Source organism: Aulonocara sp. 'chitande type north' Nkhata Bay, linkage group LG11 (assembly GCF_057382095.1).
Source record: "Aulonocara sp. 'chitande type north' Nkhata Bay isolate Kocher_YH1m ecotype deep benthic linkage group LG11, A_spYH_male_GT1.1, whole genome shotgun sequence".
Lineage (NCBI taxonomy): Eukaryota > Metazoa > Chordata > Actinopteri > Cichliformes > Cichlidae > Aulonocara > Aulonocara sp. 'chitande type north' Nkhata Bay.
In genome coordinates this window covers 20,987,213-21,011,447 of record NC_141354.1, presented here as the reverse complement: position 1 = coordinate 21,011,447, position 24,235 = coordinate 20,987,213, and the positions used below count along the sequence as shown (strand labels likewise).

At 39.7% G+C, this 24,235-nt stretch overlaps 1 protein-coding gene across 1 annotated transcript; it reads left to right on the top strand.

Annotated features, from left to right (window-relative positions):
- The first annotated feature begins 103 nt into the window (after positions 1–103).
- Positions 104–23,613, top strand: xrcc1 (X-ray repair complementing 1). The gene is made up of 17 exons (XM_086311053.1): positions 104–595; positions 694–786; positions 1,871–1,978; positions 2,066–2,224; positions 2,574–2,651; positions 3,703–3,826; positions 4,030–4,136; positions 6,056–6,218; positions 6,295–6,535; positions 7,645–7,761; positions 14,128–14,209; positions 14,284–14,383; positions 16,209–16,257; positions 17,078–17,214; positions 17,358–17,448; positions 17,544–17,619; positions 18,166–23,613. Exons 1-17 carry the CDS (start codon positions 545–547, stop codon positions 18,271–18,273), a joined length of 1,884 nt encoding a protein of 627 aa, XP_086167179.1. The 5' UTR covers positions 104–544; the 3' UTR covers positions 18,274–23,613.
- Positions 23,614–24,235: the final 622 nt, after the last annotated feature.

Genomic DNA, 24,235 nt, shown 5'->3' with positions numbered 1-24,235 from the left:
CCTCTTCACATGGTGACCGACTGGTGGCAATATAAACCTCAGTGACACAACAATTCAATCATAGAAGAAGAAAATAAAGCTCTGATTGGATAGAAAAGTCGTTAGTCGGAAGGTACGTCATATCCTGGCGTTTACAGGCTTTTGGTGGGAAAATGTGTGCACCTTCACGCACATTTAACTCATAATCAAAATCTGTGGTATGAATTTTCTGTAACAGCAGAGTAACGGATATATGCCATGCCTATAACGCTGTGAACAGATTACGCGGAACAGCCCTTTAGGTGTGCTAAAGTCACCAAAATCATTAGGGAGAGTTGCCTATTGTTTGTTAGCATGCTAACATGTTAGTCATCGGTTTATCTGACCAATAAGAAATTAAACTTTCAGGATTAAATCACTTCCAGTGGAGAGAAACTGGATGTGTCTTATGACTTGTTAGCCGTTTGCGATCGCTTCGTGGGGAGGCACGCGCCCGTTTGGTTTATGTGACTGATCAGTGAATCGATCAGCTTTTAGCCTGACGATCATCAGTAACAACAACGAAATGCCAGAAATCAAACTCAAGCACGTCGTGTCGTGCAGCACCGAGGACTCTGTAAGTGCAACATGATGTATTGCTTTTGTGAGATTTGTATGAAGAAAGCTGAGCTGTGAGGCTGCTTCATACTCACATGTGTTGTGTTACAAAAACAGACGCACAGGGCAGACAACCTCCTGAGCTCTGACACGTACAGAAAGTGGAAAGCAGCCAGACCCGGGGAGAAGCAGATATCAGTCATTCTCCAGGTTTGTTTGTTTTGTTGTTGTTTTTGTGTGTTCAAGTGACACCAAACTAATTCAATAACATGTGAGGTGTCGTTGATTAGATTAGTTAGATGGCAGATACTTACATATATTACATAAACACCAAATTACACACATGTAACTTTGGGAGAATCATACAATCTATTGAATTCAAACAAACTTTTTGTATTTGCTTTCTTTACACTAGAAGAAGTTTACACGCAAATTATAATTATAAAGTGAATTTCAGACGTTGTGTTACCGTCCCTGGTCATAACCTGAGATCCGCTGTCTCTGCTGCCAATCTCACAATCACGACTCACAATCACGACTGAGAACTAATCACTTTCTCCAAGTAATCATTTATATTAGCTTTTTTCCAATCTTGCCCTGTGAGGGGCGGCAGATGGCTGCTGGAGGTTTCTTCCTGTTAAAAGGGAGTTTTTCCTTCCCACTGTCACTAAAGCGCTTGCTCATAGGGGGTCATATGATTGTTGGGTTTCTCTTTGTATGTATTATTGAAGGATCTACCTTACAATATAAAACACCTTGAGGTGACTGTTGTTGTGATTTTGTGCTGTATAAATCAAACTGAATTGAAGCAGTCTGTAATTTTGTTTTGAAAGGTGCTATTAAATAAAGTTATTGCTACTGTTATTAGATAATGATGATCAAATATATTTAAAGTTATGCTTTGAGTTGCTCTAAATAATGTGTTTATCTGGTACATCACCAAATAAAATTGTATACTGATACATCCAGGTACTTTTAACATTTCATTTGTTATTAATCATGTCTTTCTTACCATACAGACAAATTTGGTGATATTTGCATTTATCTAGAAAAAGCTGAATTTGTCTTTATTGTGCAGAGATCAGACGGCTGAATGCAGCACCACGTGGTTTTAGAATAATTCGATTAATTAATAGTGTGTTGATTCTTCTCTTGCTTTACTTTCGGCCTTAGAATAGTTTTTTTTTTCAAGCTTTATTTAACCGCAGCTCTTGAGATTAAGAATCTCTTTTGGAAGTGTATCCTGTGCTTCCTTGGGAAGTATTACCATGCAACTTTTACTTTTCTCCCTCAGTTTGAAAAGGAAGAGCAGGTGCACAGCATTGATATTGGAAATGAAGGTTCAGCTTTCATTGAGGTGTTGGTGGGGAATTCTTCAGCTGTCAGAGATCAAGACTATGAGGTATTCTTACAAATAATAATAATCGCACTTCCTGAATGCTGTAATGACTTCATTTTATCCAGTCTGATTTTAATCTCACTCTTTTAGGTTCTCCTGGTTACGTCTTCCTTCATGTCGCCCACGGAGAGCCGCAGTGGCACCAACATGAACCGTGTGCGTTTCTTTGGGCCCAACCAGCTGCAAAAGAGCACAGCTCAGGAGAAGTGGGACAGAGTGAAAATTGTGTGTAGCCAGCCATACAGCAAGGTAAGTGTCTAAGAGTGTTTGATGTGTAAAGTGACAAGCCCTTTGTAATTAGCAAATATGTCTATTATTAAGACTGAAGCCGTTTATGGAATGATGACAGTGTCTGAATACAGCAGTGCAACAGGACCTGTTCTATAGTGTCAAATGAAAGCAACATAATTGCAGTGTAGCGTGGTTTTCCAGTTACGGTAACTTTTTATTATGCAATGAAATATAAGCGCTGAGATGATCTTTCCAGATCCTTTGTCTCAGGTATCCTGTTGTTGAGGCACCGTTTGAAGTTGTAATGGAGTTTGAATTGTGTCTCTTTGATGGAAATATAATGTGAATCTGTCTTTGCTCTTTATAGAATATTGCATATGGGCTTGCCTTTGTTAAGTTTCATTCGCCACCTGACAAAGACGATCCTCCTCCAACTTCCTCCCCAGTAAGTACTCCACTGAGACCATGCACACCAATCAGGAAAAACAGTATGCCCTCTGATAGGTGACGTGAATAAGACCGATTATCTCTTCATCATGGCAACTGTTAGTGGGTGGGATGTATTAGGGAGCAAGTGAACATTTAACCCTCAAAGTTGATGTGTTAGAAGGAGGAAAAATGGGCAAGCAAAATGTTTGACATAGTCCAGATCGTGATGGTACATCTCCAAACCTGCATCTCCTCTGGGGTGTTCCCACTCTGCAGGGGTCAGTATCTATCAAAAGTCGTTCAAGGAAGGATAAGACGTGATGGGGTCATCAATGCACAGACAAGCTACTGTACTTTAGCCTTTACAAAGCCTAATATTCTATTACACTAATAGAAAGTAAAAAATATGAACGCAGTTTTTGGATTGGAAAAAATTCTGACGTGCCTTAAAATGGAATTTTTCCAGGCCTACAGACGGCTACAATAACAGCTTTCTCTGTCTCAACCTCACACTTTCCAAGTGTATGGGCTCGCTGACTCGTTTTTGGATCATATTAACTAAAATGTTAGTCTGGTCATACTATATTTCAAAATGTAGCTGTGGTATGAAACGCCACTGTGACACGCTGCCCTTCTCATCACATCTGTTTTTCTTTTAGCAACTGATGATGACGAATGGTGACAACTGTTGAAGTGTTGAGGTTCATTCGCCAATTCTGTCTTTTCAGTGATTTAAAACATCTTTTAAATGTTTTCAATCACACTCCAAGTTAATAATCTGTGCAACTTTGTTATAGTAAAATTCAAAATGTGTTTGGTGAGGTACTCTTTTATTTGAACAGGAATTTTTACTTGATTTATGTTTTTTTACTTTCGTTTATGCTGTAGTGGGAATTCAGCACAAACGCCTGACGCGTTTGTTTTAGCACTTCCTGGATATTAATCTACTTTCTTACTCATGGACTCATTTGTCATGTTACAGCCTTTTTGCTGTATTAGGGGAAATGCACTTCCATCTCTCTATCTTCCTTATTGCCTCTGAAGTCTTCCTTCTTCTGTCCTGTCAGAAACTGACAAAACTGGGACAGTTCAGGGTGAAGGATGAGTCTCCTGCATCCGGGCCCAGCCTTCAACCTGGCAGTCTCTTCTTCAGTCGGGAGAACGCAACAAAGTCTAGCACTTCACTCAAAGGTAAATCCAATTATTTGAGTCTACCTTCTGCTGGAGGCCAGTTAAATTCTTTATGTTCACTGTAATAATAAAACTGTAATTTTGTTAAATAATAAAAACTCAACAGAGCACTAATTAGTTTTAAAAGAAGTGATTTCAAAGACATTCTTTATGATCAGGCTGCTTTCTTTCTTAACCTGCTCTCTGCACCTCTCTCTCTGTAGCGTCTCCTCAGAGTGAGAAGATAAGCTACGCTGCTGCTGCTCTGCAAGCGAGCAGCAGCTCCCACTCATCAGGCCAGGCCTCGTCTTCCACCTCTGCCTCACCACAGGTAGTAAACACACCCGCCCTCCACTTAATGGGCAGGAGGATTTTCTCTATATTTAGACCACATGAAAGTGGATAGTTTGTTTTAGTTTGGGATCTGTGGTATCATGTGATACTGTAGCATGGTGGCTCAGTGGTTAGCACTGTTGCCTTACAGTAAGAGGGTTCTGGTTTCAAACCCAGAAAGGTCACTGCATGGGGTTTACATGTTGTCCCCATGCTCACACAGTTTTTCTTTGAGAGCTGCGATGAGAATGAAAAACATACCAGGTTAATGCTGCCTGTGGCAGCTTCTTAATCTTAAGAGTTTCACTTCCATCAAAGCTTTTGATCTAATAACTGAAGTAAAAATAGGTCAAGGTTGGAATCATTGTTACTGAGCACCTCTTTTCACAGAACTGCATCGGTTGAAGATCCTGGTTTCATTGAGTTATTTTCCCACATGCACAGTCCTCATGGTTCATTGATAAGGAAATTTAAATCTGAGATGGAGGGTACCTCTTGTTACCGGCACAGCCATTCCCCTTTAAGAACCTGTGTGTGATGTAATTCCCTTGTTGTTTAGTGTGCGAGAAGCAGCTGGTGACAGAAGTGATTAAGTTCCCAGAATCACAATTAAAGGGTCTGAATATGCACATGTTTCAGTGTAAGGCCGAGACCCCAAAACAAAGACTTTCTTCTTTCTTTCCCCTTAACATTAAATATTAGAAGGTAATGAGCCAGTACCAGCACATCAGTATTTTAAACTTTCAGGGAGCCTTAAAAAAACTTCAATTTCAAACTCTGAACAGCCTGTGGGGTGTCAATAGCAACAATGGCAGAATACTTGAAACTGACTTTACCTCATAGTGGGCATTGATATGAACTTTTTTGTAAATGCACGTATTTAAACTGGAGTAACATTAGGCTAAGGTAGCTTGACTGAAAGAGAAATACACGTGTGCTCCCTGGTTTATTATCATGACAAAACTATATGGTTGAAAAATAGGAAACTGTTGTGAAATAAATTTGATACTTGTAATTTTTTTTATACTTTTTACCTTCACCTTCAAGAAAGCCTAAAATACATTGTGTATTTTTTTTTTCCATGTGTACATGGCACACATGAAAATGCACCATTGTTATTTTGCTTGAGGACACCTTGAGAAGGAAAGTAGGAGGGGCTCAGACACGTGGAAGTGACAGCCGCATGTCACTTTGGCTTTTGAAAGGAAAATTGAATAAAAGCCACCTGCTGCGATGAGCTGCACAAATACATGCCTGTGCATAGTAAAGCCAGCTGAAAGCTACCCCAGTTAGATACAGTTGTGCACGTAAGTTTACAAATCCTGGCAAAATTTATGATTGTTTCTTTGGATCATTTTTCTGTTTTGTTTTGATTTCATTGTCAAGCTGGAATGTCCAAGTGCGTCCTATGCACAGCTTCTGGGCTGATGTCTACAACTCTTCCTTCAGTTCAGAAACCAAAGTTTCTGTCTCTACTGTTAGGCACAATGTAAGCATCTGCTTTGTGACATGGGTACAGCAATGTTGTTCTTCTGGTGATTTGACCATGTTGCCCTTTTTTTTTTTTTACCCATTTGTTTGTATCCCAAAAAATTTTCTGTGCAGTTGTGGCTGATTTTTTTTTTTTTTGTATTTATTTATTTTTATTTTATTTTGATGGTCTTCTAAACGTGGCTTGGTTTCAACATAATCCCTCATTTTCCACTTCTTAAATAGAATTTGAACAGTGCTGATTCTCTATTCCTTTATATATAAAGTTCCACTATGTTCTCCCACAGATCCTTTGATAATTCTTTTGCTTTCCCCATGACTTCATTGATTTTATCTATAGACTACAGTAATAATATAAACTGGTACCAGGTGTTCGCGGACTTCAGGCATGAAATAGCAATTTCAACTCTGAATTTTCACCTCTAGCCACCAGCAAAAAGGAAATTTGAATTCAGCAAAGAGCGACAATCTGCTCCCGGCCCTCCTCCCTCGAAGAAAAAAAGTCCATCTGGTTCACCTGAGGGTAAAGCCGCAACCCCCAAACACAAGCCGAGTTCAGTCAGTACACCCAGCCCAAGCACGGCCAAAGGTAACACAGTCTCGGAATCTTTGCATTATTTATTCATGTGGAGAACTTTCCTTGAGTTTTCTAATAATCTCTACAGCATCACCAGTTCAGAAGGCTGCTGACAGGAAGAGGGAGAGTGAGTCTAAACCTGAGCCTAAAACTAAACAGAAGGCCAAATCCCAGAAAGAGCAGCAGGTCCCATTCACCCGGCTCATGGAGGGGGTGGTGTTTGTCCTCAGTGGATTTCAGAACCCCTTCCGAGGGGAGCTGAGGGAAAAAGCGCTGGAAATGGGAGCCAAGTATCGACCCGATTGGACGCCTGACGCCACACATCTTATGTAAGTTGCTGAAAGGAATGAATTGGCATAATCTAGCATTCATAACTTTAATTCATCCCTGAATTTAATACTACTGACTTTAGATGAAAAGATTTATTCCATTGTCCGTGTCTGCTCAGTGAATTGGGAGCTAAAGCCTGCGGGTGGTTAGTGTATTAGCAAAAAGTGGGAAACGGGGAGTCTGGTACTGTTCAAGGTTAACAAAACCTGCTTATCCAAACTTCTGAATTACTTATTGGCATTTCTGTCTTTGTGGTGGGCTAACAGCTGCAGGCTCTATCCTCTAGTCTTATGCTTTATGGACAGACATTAAAGTTATATCAGTTTTCTCTGCTATTTTTTACGATTTTAGAACAGTAAAAATTTATAGTACCTACTGTTCCGAAGGACATTTGGGGTGTTTTTTCATAACCTCGTGCAAAAATATAATGTCACTTTATTTACAGTGTTGTTGGGTTTAGTTGACACCACCAACACAACATCAGTTCTACTAAAATATGGCTTTTATTTTACCACATCAGCTCAAGCTGTTAAGGACATTGTTTACTGCCGTCCTTTGGTGTCAAGGACAGCTCACATATATAAGATTCACCAAGAGAATGCGCGGAGATAAATGAGCAAATGCAAAAGAGCTGCAGATAAGGCAAAAGATCAATATGTGGTGAAACTGCAGAAAGTTGGCACATGATAAAAATGAAGGGAGATAAGCAGAAGGAAAACGTTTTCAAGCTATGCTTTTTATAAATAGTTTTAAAATTGAATGTTGTGTGAGACGTTCAAACTGAAATATCATAATGATCTCTGAAAATAATCACGGTAAATAACGAGATCACGTTATCTTTCAACAAAATTTCAAATGTGCCTTGCAAGAGATCTGTGTTGTAATTGTTTCAGATGGGTTTTTGTGTGTGTGTGTGTGATTTCGATTATCATCTTTGAAAAAGATCAGAGTTTTGTGTAAAAGTCCTGTCAGCACTCGCAGTAATTCAGTTTGATTGCATCTTGATCTCTGCTGTCAGAGCAGCCTGCCCTTGTTAGCGTCTCTTTACTGATGTAACCATACGTGTCTCTGTGTGTCCGTGCATCTCTTTCGGCCCATTAATCTGCAGCTGTGCCTTCGCTAACACCCCCAAGTACAGCCAGGTGAAATCAGCGGGTGGAATCATCGTACGCAAGGATTGGGTGCTGGATTGCCACAAGAGGAAGCAGAAAATCTCCTACAAAAGGTGAGTGGGAAATGCAGAAGAAATGATTTTACTTTAATAACAGACAGTGGCTCAAGCTTGACTACAGGAACTTTAAAAGGGCACTTCCACTCAGTGACAGCCGGGTTATAACCTGGAACATGTGTCCAACATTTGAATCCGCATCTGATTAAGGCCACGTCGGCATCTCTACATCACACGGTCTATGCAAAACACTCTCATTGATTAAATCATCGCAACATACACCCCTCACAGCAGTGGTTGCCGCTTGCTGCAGAGAACATTATAACCTTGAGCAGATGATCCCTGCTGTGATCACAAATTCAACCCACCCAACTCCAGCAGCTATCTAATTATAGGGCTCATTATAGGGGAAACTTTAGCAGCATCAAGATCCTTCTGTCATCGCTCCACACAAATCTGTGTGTGCTGAATAATGTAGAGCTGGATGCTCATCTCAGGCAGTGGATGGCCCAAATTAATTGGGATAGGACTGCAATTTACTTTATGTAGCTGGGCCCTATAATATAAGGAGTCCTTTCATACTTGTTTTGTTGGCAGTGATTGCCTCTGGTTCGAAGTCGAGCCATGCAAGGTTCATTAAGCTCAGGCATATGTGAGTATATGAAACCTGGTATTCTATAAGCTGTACTAATTTTAATCACTGTTATTTGTAAGTAGTTTTGTGTACATCTTGCTAATGAATCAGCTTCATCCCTGTGTTGTATAGTAATAATGTTACTATACTAAAAACAATGGGCAGGTGGGGCTAGTGGTTTCTGAGAGCCCAATATTAAATATTGTACTCCATTGCTGCTTTTTTTGTGTGAATTTACTGAACTGTTCTGCCTTTTTAAAGGGTCTTATCTTGAATGTAGTCAAGAAGACAGAATATATGTAAAAACACCTATTACTCATACCCTATAGCAATGGTCCCCAACCCCCGGGCCAAGGACCGGTACCGGGCCGCGAGAGTTGATATTGTAAAAAGAAGGTACTGGGTTTGAATCCACCGGCTGTCTAAGGATTAGGATTTGGGGTTCGGTGTGCAGCGTTTGCATGTTCTGTTCGGGTGCTCTGGCTTCCTTTCTCAGGCCAAAGACATGCATGTTAGGTTTAATGGCAGTTCCAAACTGGCCAGATGTGTGAATGTGAGAGTGAAGTTTTCTGTGTGTTTGCTCTGCAGCAGACTTGGGACTTGTCTAGGGTGCACAGTGCCAGATATCGCATCAATATCAGACATGTGATAATATCCTAAACAACCCAGTGGCAGTACAGTTATAGTAAGAGAGACACTTCCGACCCCCTTCCCTTTCTGTAGCCGCTTTACTGCAGCCTGAGTTTATCTACACACTTTATGGTTGACAAAGACGGATGACTACTCTTAATGGCCTACGTTTATCTGTGTCTAACTCCTCGTACACAATATGAGACTCACCACCAAATAACAAGCAGTGGGGACGAAACAAACTGTTGAAGACTTCTCAGATTATTTCCTCATATGCTGTCTGCTTCTGCATCAGGCTTTACGAGGGTTTCACCTACCGCTGCCTGCTGTGTTAACATTCACCAATGTGCTTTAAGCAGCCTGCTTGGTTACCCGCGTTTTCAGCTAACTACTTACATGATAATAAAAACTAAGAAAATCCAATAATTGTGAAGCATGTCGTATTCGAAATAATTTTCTCTGAGCTGTCCAGACTTTTTCAGAAAATAACATCACAAACAGGAAGGATTGCATGGCTGAAGATAAAATAAGATGTGATGTGGTTCGCTACTGTTCGATGTAGTCAAAGTTAAATTTCATGTTTAGTTGACCGGAGGCTTTTTAGAAAAGTCATCATTTGATAGTACTTTTTCTTTGGCTGATTTTTTGTTCCACAAAATCAGGACTAGATGACTGCTGCTGCAACATCCAGATGCAACATCCTTGATGTCATTACTTTGGTAAGTAATGACATCAAGTGAAGGGTGTTCAGGGTTCTGTCCCAGGCAGCATCAATCAATGATTTAAAAACGTATCTTGTACTTGAATAATTGTGGATCTGCATGGTGATTGATGATAGTCGTCAGCACCTCCTAATCATTCAAACCTTGCAGATACTCTAAATCAAAGATTCACATTCATTGCCTGTTTTTACACTGTGCACGAATGCCAGTGCACATTTACACAGTGAGCTCCTCGTTTAACGTTTTCATCATTAAAACTGAAAATGTCACCTCACTAATGACCTTATTATGTTTGCATCAAACCTCGTTTGTAACACCGTGAGAGTTTTCATAATTACATTTATGTTATAACAATATATAAGTAACGATGTAATGAAATGACTCCATAATGGAAAAGAAGCGTCACATTTCGGCTCTGTCTGCATCCCAGGAATGCACTCGGGAATGTCTCAGATGTAATTAATGAGCCCTCCTTTGCTTATAATTAGGCGTGACTATCGGTAGGTGTGACTGTCAGTTCTCAGAGATCGTTGCGGCGATGCGGCAGGGCATACCTCGTAGATAAAACAGGTGCGCTGAAATCTGATATTTTTCATGTCGAACTTCAAAGCTGTAAATGAAAGTGGCCAGAGTTGCAGTGTGATGAGATTTCTCTAGACAGCTACAGTCTGCATATGAGGCACGCGAAGAATGTGAGAGATTGAGGAAAGCTTTTTAAAATAAAATCCTGCTGAAGGGCACAACGTGGAAAAATCCGATCTTTATTTAACGATTCTCAAAAAGTAAATTCAAATGAAAAGTTGACTGCAGCCTGTGTCGTCATTCGCCCTAACGCTCCCCTTTCTGTATCAATTTGTGATAGTAGAGAAGATCTCTCGCCCCCAGTCTGCTTCCCTCTCTCCCGTTGTCAGAATAATCCATTCCCCTGCCCAGCTCCGCTATTGTGCAGCCTGTGGAGTGTGCGGCTTTGATGTATCTTTTATTTAAAAGCTGCATCTGCTATGGGTAATTAAAGGGACCACTTACTTTGATGATGACAAGTACCCAAACAAATACGCACACTCGCACTCAAACTGTTGCTCCCAATGTGCACGCAAACACCGAGCGTCTGAAGGCGAATGCTCACCTTCACCGTTTCCTGACATGCATGCGGATCATGTCATGTATGTGTTAATGAGCCTGTGACATCAGCTAAGCACCCAAGAAATGCTTTCTGCACATTCATTATCCAATCAGTGAGAATCCAGGCGCAGGAGGAGAGGAGAAGGTGCATATTTAGATCCATAGCATCCAATCAAAAAAGAACTCAGTGAGTAAATATATTTCTCAATTAATCAGTGCTTTTTAGCAACGTCTGAAGGAGGACCTGGAGAATACTGCTATATTGCTGCCAGCACAGCAACAGAATTGCATTTTAATTAATTTAAAACGCAAAGCTCTTTCAAACACTTCACTGCACCGTGGTGTTTTGCAAAAAGCGTTAAAGTGCATCAAGCGAGGTCATTTATTTATTAAAAATTAGTTTAACAAAAATATTCTTCGTATCAAAAAAACTTTTCTCCATTAACAAACAAAAATAAAATATTTACAAAATTTAAAAAAAAATGTAGAAATTTAAGGACTCGCAGACGAGAAGCTTTAAGATTAAAAAAAAAAAATCAACAGCATTTCTGCCTCATTCATTGTGACTTTAAAGGTTTGATAACACAACCTCATTGAAAGATGCTGATATTGACAGAGTCTAATGTCGGGCTAAAAGCAATGGCAAAGAAAGTATGTCTGTTATTTTTAAAACTGTGAGCGATGAATGCTTAATTCTTTGACGCTGCTTTTCGAAACCCCGACTGCAAGGTGATATATCAAAGTTGATGTTTTTGCTATGCATGGCTTTAATAGTTGAGGGAATTTTACGTACTTTGTTGGACGGTTAAAAAATAAATTCATTTAAAAAAAAAAAACCTTGAGCTACATATTCTTTCTTTTAAAAATAAGTGTTCCATAAAAATCATTGAATGTTTGTTAGTAATATAAAAATGTTTATTCTTTTACATTTATTTCTGCATTTTTCGTGTTACGTAAAGTTACGTATCAGCTTTTCATTACTGAGCAGATCGAGCTGCTTAACAACTCTCGCTATCTTAAGAAGCCGTTTTTCAGTTGTTTCTTTTGCCCACGTTGTCCTTTTTCTTTATCCAATTTTCTGGACACTGAGTTTTATAACACGAGTAAACATATGTCAGTAAAACTCCCTGTGGTATGTGTGGAAACGATTACACCATAACTGTGGCATTTCAACTCTCTGCACTTCACATTTCCAAGCTAATAAAGTCCATCTGAATTTATATGGCTTGAGGGAAAATGTAGAAAAGGTGGGCAGAAATAAAACGTTATCACTGGACGCTTCCTATTTATACGTGTGTGCGTGTGTGTGCGTGTGTGTGTGTGTGTGTGTGTGTGTGTGTGTGTGTGTGTGTGTGCAAGAGCTACAAGACTGGTTTTCTACTCATTACTTGCTTGTTTTTCTACATGTCACATTCAGTAGCATTATCACTACACACAGGTGTTCTTGGTGGAGTTTATTGGACCATTTAGCTTATTTATTGATCCGTTCCCGTGGTTCTTTAATTTTTAGAGCAAACTATTGCTTGCACAGCTGATGTTTATGTAGATTTCTTTTTATTGCGCTGCAACAACATATGCTTACATGTAGACCAGTGTTTCCCGTCACTGTTGGTGTGCCGTGACAGATTATCTGGTTCCACCTGATTAGCACTTTAAGCGACCTGCTTGAGTAACGGGCAGAACAATTACATTCTCTTCCACCAGAGGACAGTGCAACTTCTTGCTCCAATTAAATGGGTTGCCAACTGCCAGTAAAACAGAAGAAGACGAAGAAGAAATTACATAATCATGCTGCAAGTGAGACAATTCAGCATAGCAATCGATAAATATTTGAAAAGAATATGCAATATTCTGTTTGTGATATTTTTGTTTGTTGGTGTGCCGTGTGATTTCTCTAATGTGAAATACGTGCCGTGGCTCCAAAAGGTTGGGAAACACTGATCTAGACTAATCATCATACACTGCCCAGCCAAAGCAAAGGTCAAAATAATTGCGCACATGTTGTGGCATCACTTTGATCAGCTCTCAGTATTTATTTTCATCCAAACTTGCATTAATATTTCATAAAAGATCTCATATTGATGCTGAGTTGGACCGCTGCTTAAATTCTTTCTAGCACATCCCAAACAGTCTCAGTGGGGTTGAGCTCTGGATGCAGTGGTGGTCAGTCAGTGCGTGAAAATTACGTCTCATGGGTCCTGAATCGCTCTTTCACAGTCTAAGCCCATTGAATCCCGACATTTTTATCTTGGAATATACCCATGCCTCAAGGGGAGAAATAAAATCAATTGATGGAAAAACCTGATCATTCAGTATAGTCAGTTAGTCAGCTACTTTAGCACATCTTGCTGAACCGATCCTGACCATCCAAAGATCATAACACTGCTCCTGCAGGCATGTGCAGCAGGCATCAGAAATGACGGGTGCAGCACTTCATCCACCTCTCTCCTCACCCTGATGCCCCCCATCACTCCGAAAAAGGACAAATCTGGAGTCATCAGACCGCTGGGGATAGGGCTCCATTGATCCCTATTTAATTTAAACCCTTTTCCCTCATTGCTCCACAATGATAAGTGCATTTTTTGATAGTACATTTCTCCACAGTCCATATTGTAGAGTAATATAGCAGGTCAGAACAAAACTAAAAGAGCTTTTCTTCCCAGTTTCAACTCTTCTGTTGCATAATTAGATCATATTACACTAAACCTTTTTAATACTGATTAAAAGAGTTTAGAAATGTAACAGCTGTAATTGTTAAAAACTATACTATTGTATTGTTTTACTAAATGAAAAACAAATAAAGCAGGAATGGATTTTAAAGAACAAATGAGTAGTTTCTGTGATTTATGACTTTGCCCGCTCTTATCTTTGTGACATAGGTTGCCTTAATTCTCATTGAAAACTGAAGTTGTTTTCACTGAGTGCTTCAGATGATCCACTTGTGACTGAGAGTAATTGGTGAGAAAAAAAAAAGACCAGCCAACCCCCCAGGAAAATGTATTGTTTGTTTTTTGGGGACAGAAGTTTTTGTATTTCTGTCCCTCGTCCTGCAGAAAACTAGATTTCTCCCACTATGCAAACTTCAAAGTATGTAATACACAGTCTGTGTTTTAAACATTAGGTCGTTGATCTGTCAGCTAAAAGATATTACCATCTTGTTGAAATTTAGTTTTTTTTCTCCCCCTCATCTGACAAGGGATTGTTGCAGTTTGAGTCATTGCACAAGTAGAGCTGATTGGGAACAAGATATGTTGAGGAAAGGTACTTCACTCTTTGGTCTTTAATCATCCTGACACTGTTTTGTTTTTTCTGTAGGTTTCTGATGGATGGACCCGAATCGAGCTCAGAGAGTGAAATGGAAGTGGACGACGAGAGCGAAGAGGAAATGAACACAAAGGTAAATTTGTTTTTTTTAAGTGAGCCTTTAAATATAATCGAATGTCAGGTTTAAAGCTCCCTGCTGCTTTGCAGACGCCGCAGAAGAAGGAGAAACAAGTCACGGCCAAAAAGACGCCAGAGAAGGAGGAGGAAGATGATGAGTATGCTGGCTCCACTGATGTGGATGAACCAGGTTGGCATCAAGCGCTTTTTAATGTGTCTGAACTTTGAGACATTTCTGCCAGCATCAGTATTTCGGCTTGACTTTCTTTCAGGCTGTTATAGGTATAAAAGTCGAGCACATCATTGCAGAAACATCTACAAAATGAAAGCAATGTAAAACATTTTTTTAATGTTATTCAGCTGACTTAGAACCAAGGTTTGCCCGAGACAAATAGACTGAAGGAAATGGCAGGGGATGGGAAGTTGACAGTCGGTTCAATGATCAGGTGAAACGGATGAAATTGAAAAATGACAGCCAAGTTAAACAGGCAATTACAGTTTGAATCAAGTGCCAGTAATAGGAACACAAACCAAAAACAAGCAAAAAGGAAAAAGAAAGTTCTCTCTTCCAACATTAGACCATCATGCACAGACCTGTGTCAGTGTATCTTTGAGTCTGCTTATCGGGTAATATTATTTACAGCCGTCAGAGGTCTTACTGAGACCTCTGACAGGTTTATTTGTGCCAAGAAACTGCTCTGTGAGAATCAACCACAGTGAAGGAAACTACAAACCTAAAGGTCTGGAACCCTAAATTTAAAGCATACTTGTTAATTAAATTCATTTTAATGAATAAACAAGTAAACCTTCATTTGTATATCTGCACTGAAAAGATCCGGGAGCTGAGCGTAAATGGCTGAGACTCATGGAAAATTATTCACTCTGTTAGCTCAAATAACTAGAGATGGAGAAGAGGGTCGCACGTGAGCTGAAGAGGACAGAATGGATAGAGAGGAGGCCAGGGGACAATTTGAGAGCCCAGGGATCAGACAAAAGGGACAGCCTTTATAAAGCACTTGGAAATGGATGAGATGGCAGCACTGCCATTTTAAAAAATAAATAAATAAACAAATAAAAAGAACAGGAACAACATACTTACTGTAGATGCAATTTGAGGTGGGGGGGAAAAAAAGAACAGGGGTAAAATGTAATCACCATAAAGGGACTTGAGCATGAATCTCATTTCTATGTTAATACGAGAGCCAGAAATAAAGTGTTGAGGTGCATCAGAGAGGACAGACAGCAAGGGCTGACCCACCAAACACATACATGACGACAGACGGCTTTTTAATTAGACCACCTTCTCTTTTTCCCGTCAACAACACAGGATTTTATGGTGGTGGCAGATATGCAAGCAAGGTGACATCTACTCAAACTCTAATGTGCAAATTAAAGGAAAAACCTGATCTGATGGCTTGTGCTGTCGGGCGGGGGGGCGTCACTTGGTCAACTTAACCTCACAGATTTGTTCTCAGATGACCTTTATTCTGCGGTGGCACAGAGAGTCGATAAATGGCTAAAAATGATGAAAATCGCATGCTGTGGCTTTTGTGAGTGTTAGACGGCTTTCCACCCAGTCATCACCAAACACCAAATGAGAAAATATCTTTTGGAAGAATGGCACTTCATCGTTCCAGCGGGGTGCAAGAGAACTGAAAAATTGATGCTGTCAAGGTGTTTTTGGCAGAAATGGCTCGGCTGGTTTCACCTTTAATTTGGTTCTCGGGTACTCATTAAAAAGCAGATTCGCCTGGTGTGTTTTTTCGCTCCCATCTGTGCTCGATGAGAATTGTAGAAAACATAATGGCAGCATAACAATCTCAATCTCCAGGTGACCAGAATTTAAATCTTTTCATTAGTTTAAGATTAGGGTCATAGAGCGGTCACAGTATTTTGTGTTGTCGGTGAACTCAGTGAAGGGAAAATTGTGTTAAATACAAAACTCGTTACCAACATTTTCAGGCAAACCTGGTGAGTTTAATCACACTTAAAAAAAAAATGTCTCATTCTCCCAGGAGGCGATGATGATGAATCTGCAGTGGACACAGAGGATGAGCTGCAGAGGTAAACAGGACAAATCATTTTGATTCTGCTGTTTGTAATGCTCATTCTTCGATAACTAATTCTTATTTGATTGTTAGGGTGCTCTAGTCTTATTCTGATTAATAATTTTAGAAGAACATGTTTTCTTTCGCACCGAGCCAGTTTTTCCCAGCGACTCCTGCTGTTTCCAGAGCATTTCATTGTCTTTTAGGTCACAATGAGCTGCATTTTACTATTTTCCTTCAGCATTACTGCCGTAATCAGCATCGTTTTTGCAGACATTGCAGTAAAAACATATGATGTAATGTAAAAACGCGCTTTATGCTACTTTTCCAGCACCATTCAGCAGATTAAATGAACTCCTGCAAAGACACTCTATTGAATAAAATAGTCTATCTGCTCCCTCAAGATGTTTATGGGAGAAGACATAAAATTCTTGGCTCTTTAATAAACAGCTTTTGGGCACATTAGCCTTTAAAAGAGATACTGCTGTACTAAAGTAGCCTATAGTGTTGTCATGACTAAATCTATGTTGACTTTATGACTATATTGCTGATGTTATATATAATATGTATATCTTACATGTTACATTTAGTCCTAAATGCACAGTTAAAACAACATTATATCCTTTTTTAAATTTCTCCATGGTCTTTAGCTGATCCCTTAGCAAGATTCCCTGGATTCCCTGAGCGAAAATAATGAAAAGATTCATTAAATGTGTAAAAAAGACAGCAGAGCTGTGGCCCCTGCTAGAATGTGGCCACACAATACCAAGAAAAAAACCATCTTTTGAGAGCAGGCTTGTTAACATGTAGGATAAAAAGGTTTGTCCTTGTGAAAGGGTGGAAGAGGGGAGAAAACAGAAGAAAGCAGCAACAGAAGGAACGGTGGTGAAGGACGAGGATCCTTACGGGGGGTCGACGGATGAAAACACTGACGCTGAAGCTGAAGAGGATCATCCCATCCCCGAGCTCCCAGGTATGCATCAATTAGTTCCCATCCAGCTTCTGGCTGCTTGTGTTTTGCTTTCTTTATTTTTTCTCCTCTTTTCTTATAATTTTCCTACAGACTGTGTTCCACTCTTCTTGATCTTTTGCTTCCCACTTTGTCTTCTCTTCTAGATTTCCTAAGCGGAAAGCACTTTTTCCTCTACGGTAAATTCCCCAATAACGACAGACGACTGCTGTTACGATACATTGTTGCCTTTAATGGGTAAGAAAGACTTTCAGTGGTTATTCCCAATGGACAAAAAAAAGACATAATCTGTGCAATTATAATTGTAATTTATGTGCCTGTCTTTGCTACAGAGTGATCGAGGACTATATGACAGAGAAGGTGCAGTTCGTGGTGACCAGTGAAGGGTGGCACGACTCCTTTGAAGACGTGAGTCGTACCCTCTTTTCTCTTTTTCTTTGAAAATAAGCAGCCACAACCAAATAAACATGTCTAACAGGGGCTTAAAAAGATTTAATATTCGGTGTACCCATGTGTGTAAGCTTTTTATCTTTTACTCCCACAGTCAAGACAATTTTGTAAAGGAAATTGCTTCACTTAACTTTGTGTCAAGTGTTGCTTTATTATACAGTGTGCACAGCTAAAAATAAAAAAAGGGAGAGGAAATACCCTTTAAATTTTCCACTCCAAGCGTTATCAGCCCAGAGTTCTGAGCCCTTTTCATTTGCACAGTATACACCAGTATACACCACTTTAGCATTCCCAGGACAAATTCAGCAGCAGTGGGGACTAGTACCTTTCAAGTTTAGGTTACTATGGTTTCCAGCCATTTGCGTGCTTTTTTAGCATTTGAATTTGAAGCTTAGGTATAGTTTGAAGGGTTTTAAAGGCTTTACACCTCAGCCTGTCTGACCATTTGTAATGCAAGTACATGACATGACTGCGCTTCTTGCTTTTGCTCTGACTTCCTCGCAGGCGCTGATGGAGAACACCAATCTGAATTTTGTCAAACCGGAATGGATTTATGCAATCAGTGCACGACAAAAGATGCTGCCCTATCAGCCCTACACCGTCGTCCCCTGAACTATACACTGTATGCAGCGTGCGGCCGCACTCACACCCTCATCCTGATGAAGGAGCAGCAGGGAAAGCCATAAACACATTTTCCGTTTCAGATAAACAGCTACACTTTCAAAGAGCAATAAGTCAACTGTTTGTTATTATCGATGCCTTTATATTGGACTTCATATTTGATATACATATAATTTCTCCACCTCAAGCAGTTTTCTCTGCAAATGTTTTCAACCTTCGGCCAAGCGCTGCAGACTGTCCACTACATAGTGTTTCTTTCTTGGGGTTATTGTTAGGATTAAGTATAGGTTTATTTTTAGATTGTGCTCTCGAGGGTCGTTAGCCCCAGCTTGGCCAGGAACCAATTTCATCATCTCCACCATCATCTTCATCATCCATGTGCTGCTGAGTCTCTTGGGCTTTGCGAATGAAGCACACACTCTGGCTCAGGTCTTTTGAATTTCTCACTTCCTGTGCTGCAGTTTGTTGCTGCTCGCTTCGGCTACCTCAGGCACTGTCTGGAAATGAGTTACCACCCTGTCCTGACAGCCAGCAGCACTGATAATACACCATTTGTGTAAGTGGGAAGACTATTATGAAAACGACCCAAAGTCAGGTGAAAGATGTCAGTTATGGAAGGTTACAGCCATGGAAAAAAAGAAGAAACTGAACATTTTTGTTCTTTGTTTTATTTGATTTATTTAAAAAGGGATAACATTATAAATTTCTTTGTCTTGATAAATGAGTTTTGGTTTTATTCGTGTTTGTAGAAGAAGCACAGGCTGAGGACATAAAACAGACATCAGTGTTAGCATCCTTTTTAAGATTCTCATTAATTCAAGTGCAAGTGTCCAGCTTAACATCTCCTTTGCTGCTTGGCCAAAGTGGCTTGTTCAGTTCTCTGTCTCAAACTTCTTTTTCCTTGTAATACCTAATTATTTTGTCTAAATAAAAAAAAAAAAAGATTTTTAATTAAAAACTTTGCTCTCTTTTCTTTTTATTAATCAAACTGTCTCTGCACTGAGCTGCTCTCATTTCTTTCTCTGCCTTCACTTGTGTTTGCAGCTCGAGAGGCACTCTTCCTTTTCATTCCTTCTGTGATCTCTAGTCCTCTCTCCTCTCTAATTTACTTCTCCTCCTGTTTTGTGCCCTGGAGCCACTGGGTCTTCTGCTCTCTCAGTCAAGGGGATTAGAAAGATGCTATGTGCATGAGAGACGGGTGAAGGAGTGGTGGTTATAGGGAGAGACACTGCAGGAAAGATGAAAAGGTTTGGATTCTCAGCAAGGATGCGTTTTTTTGTTTTTAAAGTGGCCAACTATTGGATTGTCTTCTCGTACAGTTCTTGTCTAAGGTGCAGTCGCACACATACTACCAAGTGTGAAGCATCGCAGGGACGCTTGCAACAACTTTGTTGCAGGAACTTATTTGTTTCTTGTGAAAGAAAGAGTTGCAAGGTCAAATCCGTTCAGGTCTCGAAGCGGTGAAATTTACGGTAGCAAGTGGTGTCGACTGAAAATTTGTCATATTTCACTGAAAGGCTGTCTGTGAGACAGCAGGAAGAATTGGCTGCTTTTAAACCTTCAAATTTGACAGGTGGACTTTGTTAAATAGCGGTTTCCACCTTACTCTTGTCACCTTGATTTCTTCCTGGCAAATTCATTCGTTCCCATGAGCATTTTTATATCTCTTGTGAATCTTGGCAATGACTTTTCCTGACAAAAGCTTTTCTCTCTGGCTCGTGAAATATTTTGTTTAACTCTGTAGACCTAGTCCTCTTTATCTGTGCCATGCAGTACTGGATTAAGGTGATGGATGTTTTCCCTCTAAATATTATAAATCCTCCATCTCCCTCTCTCTTGTTTTGAATTAATTTTCTTAGCAATTTTACTGTGGCACAATCATCTTTAAACCTATAGTACACAATAAGATTAATTCGAATACACACGAAACAAATTCGCGAGTGGTCAACAGACTATCAACAACAGTGACAGAAAATGCATTTCTCATATATTAGATTTCACTCAATAGAAGGAAAAAAAGAAAAGATGTTGAAAAGCTCTTCCAGGAAGTTTGCTTGTCGATGAGTTAGCTGGGGTTTTGAACTGATGGGTCGTTAAAAATGTTAAAACTTTCGTAAAATATTAATTCCAGTTGTTTTAGTCAGAATTTTGGGATGGATTGTTAATTTGGAGGAAGTTAGAGTACAAAGTCCAAACGTACTGTTACTTTGTATTTCAACTTCTCGTTAGCACAAACATCTAATCAGGTCAGGATGAACTGTCAGAGTTCAATCTGAATAGAGAATAAAGGTCATGTAGGTCAGTTTGCATGTGGCGTGGATTTTGGTGCCAAATAGGCCGATCTGGGTATTTCAGAGACGACCACATGACTATTTCTAGGCATTATAGAGTTTAAAGAGAATGGGCAGAAAAAGAGAAAATATGACTGTTTAACCTTCACCACACCACACTGGAAGCAACTCCCGTCAGCCTGCAAGAAGCTGAGGCTACAATTTGCAAGGCCTCACTGAGAAACTAAAACAAAAAAATATTGCCTGGTCTGATGAGTTGTAATTTCTGCTGCAACATTGGAATGGTTCCTGTCAAAAAATGTGAAAGCATGGATCCATCTTGCCTTGTGGATCCAGTTCATGCTGCTAGTGGTGTAATGGTGTGAGAGATGTTGTCTTGGCATACTTTAAGCCTCTTAGTACCAACAGAACATTAGTTGAACACCAAAGCCTACCTGAGTATTGCTGCTGACCATGTCCACCCCTTTATAACCACACTGTACCGATCTTCTGATGGCTGCTTCCAGCAGGGCCCAATGCCCCAATCACCCCACACTGGTTTCTTGAACATGAGTTCATTGTACTGCAATGGCCTCCACAGTCACCTGATTTCCATCCAGTAGATCACCTTTGGCATGTGCCACCAACAAATCAGCAACAAATGTATGATGCTATCATGTCAATATGGGTCAAAGTCTGTGACGAATGCTTCAAGCACCTTATTGAATCTCCGTCACAATGAGTTAAGGCAGCCCTGGAGACAAACAGGACTCCAGCCAGAAGCAGAAAGATGTACCTAACAAAGTGGCTGGTGAGTGCATATTAGTTTATTATAATTGGTGACGCATTCATTCATCTGTCACTTTAATGTTGCTGCTGGTGTGTCTGTGTTCATTTTAATCCTTAAAGAGCCGTGAGTATAAAATGAAGTTACTCATGTAAGTGCAAGCATTTCAAAACTGCACTTGACATTACCCGAATAAGTGTACTACTATGACTTTGACTTGATGATTAGATTCATTGATGTGTTGCTTCATGGATCCATATACTTATCCTTTTAGGTAACTGCTCTGCATTTTTGTTAAAAACTCATTTATATTTTGATCATAGATTCAATTTTTTTCCACTCAGGTTTTCCTCTTTCCCCCCAGCTCGCAGGGATAGTAAGACTCACCAGCTTGAAGGACGGTTCCACTGTGATTTCTTTTTATCATGACAGCTGTGGCAGTTTCTCCTGCATGGCACTTTTAAATCAGATTTGCCATATGGACTCTAATATTTCTGTTCGACTCCAAATCTCTGGAGCATTTTTTTTTAAACCTATCATTAAAAGTGATCCATCACAATAAATGAAAAGCAGAATTTCATCAGCATTCATAAAGGGCAAATCATTGCTTCATATTAACATTTACTTGTCAAAAAAGTGAATGAAACCTTTTTACTTGATCCTATAAATACTATTATGCATATTTATGAAAAGCAGCTGACTGAATAAAGTATTGAGTTCTTCTGCACAAGTTAGTAATTTCCTCCAGTAAGTCCCACAGTTTGCTATTCAGATGTCACTTATTGGTTTGCTGAGTGCGTTTCATCAGTCACTGTCTTGGTTTTATGCAACCGAGAACTGACCATATTAGAAATGTTATAAGAAAGAGACACGGCACTCAAAGGATCCTGAAAAAAGAAAATTAGATCCGAGGTAATGGGTTATTTTATGCATGCAGTATTTGTGTATGCAGTATACCTTACTTACCAAAACTAAAGCACTGATTTCTTGGATAGGCTGTTCTGTGACTCAAAACAAAGCCTGCTTTGCTATTTGTCAGATAACTTCATAAAAACACAAACACGGAAGAGAGACCCAGTTTAGTTGACTCCAGTCAGTTCTGTCAGCCTGCATTGGAAACTGCTTCTCACTCTGTATCCAGCGATAAAGCATAAGTTTAAGCCTAAAGAGTTAAAGAGTCAATAATAATAATAAAAACATAAAAACAAAAGAAAAAAACCCCACTTGCAATAAAATGTCTTAATGCTCAATCATCCAGGTTGGAAATCCCAAAAAGTTGATTTTGGATGTAGAGTTTTCCCACTGAAAATGCTACATCCAGATGAACAGAATTAGCCTTTTGGGACTTATAATGGTAAATGGCCGGTATTTGTATAGTGTTTTACTAGTCCCTAAGGACCCCAAAGCACTTTACACATCCAGTCATCCACCCATTCACACACTGGTGATGGCAAGTTACATTGTAGCCACCCTGGGGCGCACTGACGGAGGCGAGGCTGCCGGACACTGGCGCCACCGGGCCCTCTGACCACCACCAGAAGTGTCTTGCCCAAGGACACAACGACACAACAACCGAGACTGTCCAAGCCGGGGCTCGAACCGGCAACCTTCCGATTACAAGGCGAACTCCCAACTCTTGAGCCATGATCGCACCTTTTGGAATAAAAGCAGACATTAGCTATAATAATTAGGCTAAAACAAAACGAACATAATTAGTCCTGCTCTAAAGAATAAATAATAATGTAAAAGAGTAAATAATAATAATAATAATAAAAACATAAAAACAAAAGACTGCCACAGCTGTCTAAAACTGGGCACTTTTTTATGGGATTCTACTGGCATTTTTTTTTTCTTTTTTAGGGAGTTGGCCCAGGAACTGTGACCTTTTGGAACAAAGTGACCAGTCAGTCAGACTGGTCACTTTGGTGTCAACCTCAAGGAAGTTACTGTTCGTAGTTATTTGTTTTTGTTGGCTGAAGATGTTATTAGTTTATATTTAAATGATATATATGATATGATGATCTTATCTGATTCTCCATCTGAATACAGTATTAGTATTGGTATAATGTGGCACACTCAACGCTGTTCCAAAGTAATGCATTTGATTACTCAGATTACTTTATTGTTATAACAGGTATTATGCTGTTATCTGTGCTTTAGTTACATTTTCAGATGAGTTCTGTTAAATATGCTTCCACATTTCTTTTCTTGTGACAAAAGACAAAATGCAATATTTCTGTCTCTCCCTGCCTCCTTGGTACACATAAATAATAAATACAATATGAAAAGATAGACTTTAGTACTACTGCAAGGTATGATTGTGTCAGTCAGGTCAACTAATGTGACGGCAGAGAGGACGGGTGTATTCACATCATTCTGTGCTGAGGTTATGAAAAATGTCTCTCGGATGTTGAGGAGGTTTACATTTTGAAGAAGTACCTACAAGTATTTCCATTACACTGGTTGCAAGGCCTGCTGAGGAGAAGCTTTTTGTTTGGCTGAAGCTGTTTCTCATGAGGTAAATGAACAAGCTTATTCTTACCAGTAAAGAATCCCACTGCTGCTTACTTCCCATGACTAAGCATTTCTTTTCAATCTCTTTGTGTTTCTTCACAAAATTTGCATTTAAACTGTAGTAATGATTGAACTCTCTCTCTCCCATAGAGTGCTTTTTGTCATGTCTCTTGCAGCTCTACCTCTCTTTCACCTCCAACCAGTCATGGCGGATGGCTGCCCCTCACTGAGCCTGGTTCTGCTGAAGGTTTCTTCTTGTTAAAACTTAGTTTTATCTTCACCATGGCTGCCAAATGCTTCCAAATGCCTTTTATTGTTGAGGTTTTCTTCTCTTTCTAATATCTTAGGGTCTTTAACCTATAATCTATAATACACACCATGC

Bases quoted from the DNA above. Each gene is read 5' to 3' on its own strand.
- xrcc1 (XM_086311053.1), top strand. From the start codon at position 545: ATGCCAGAAATCAAACTCAAGCACGTCGTGTCGTGCAGCACCGAGGAC. The intron at 787-1,870 runs GTTTGTTTGTTT...TTTCTCCCTCAG, and splicing joins AGATATCAGTCATTCTCCAG to TTTGAAAAGGAAGAGCAGGT. The intron at 14,210-14,283 runs GTAAATTTGTTT...GCTGCTTTGCAG, and splicing joins AAGAGGAAATGAACACAAAG to ACGCCGCAGAAGAAGGAGAA.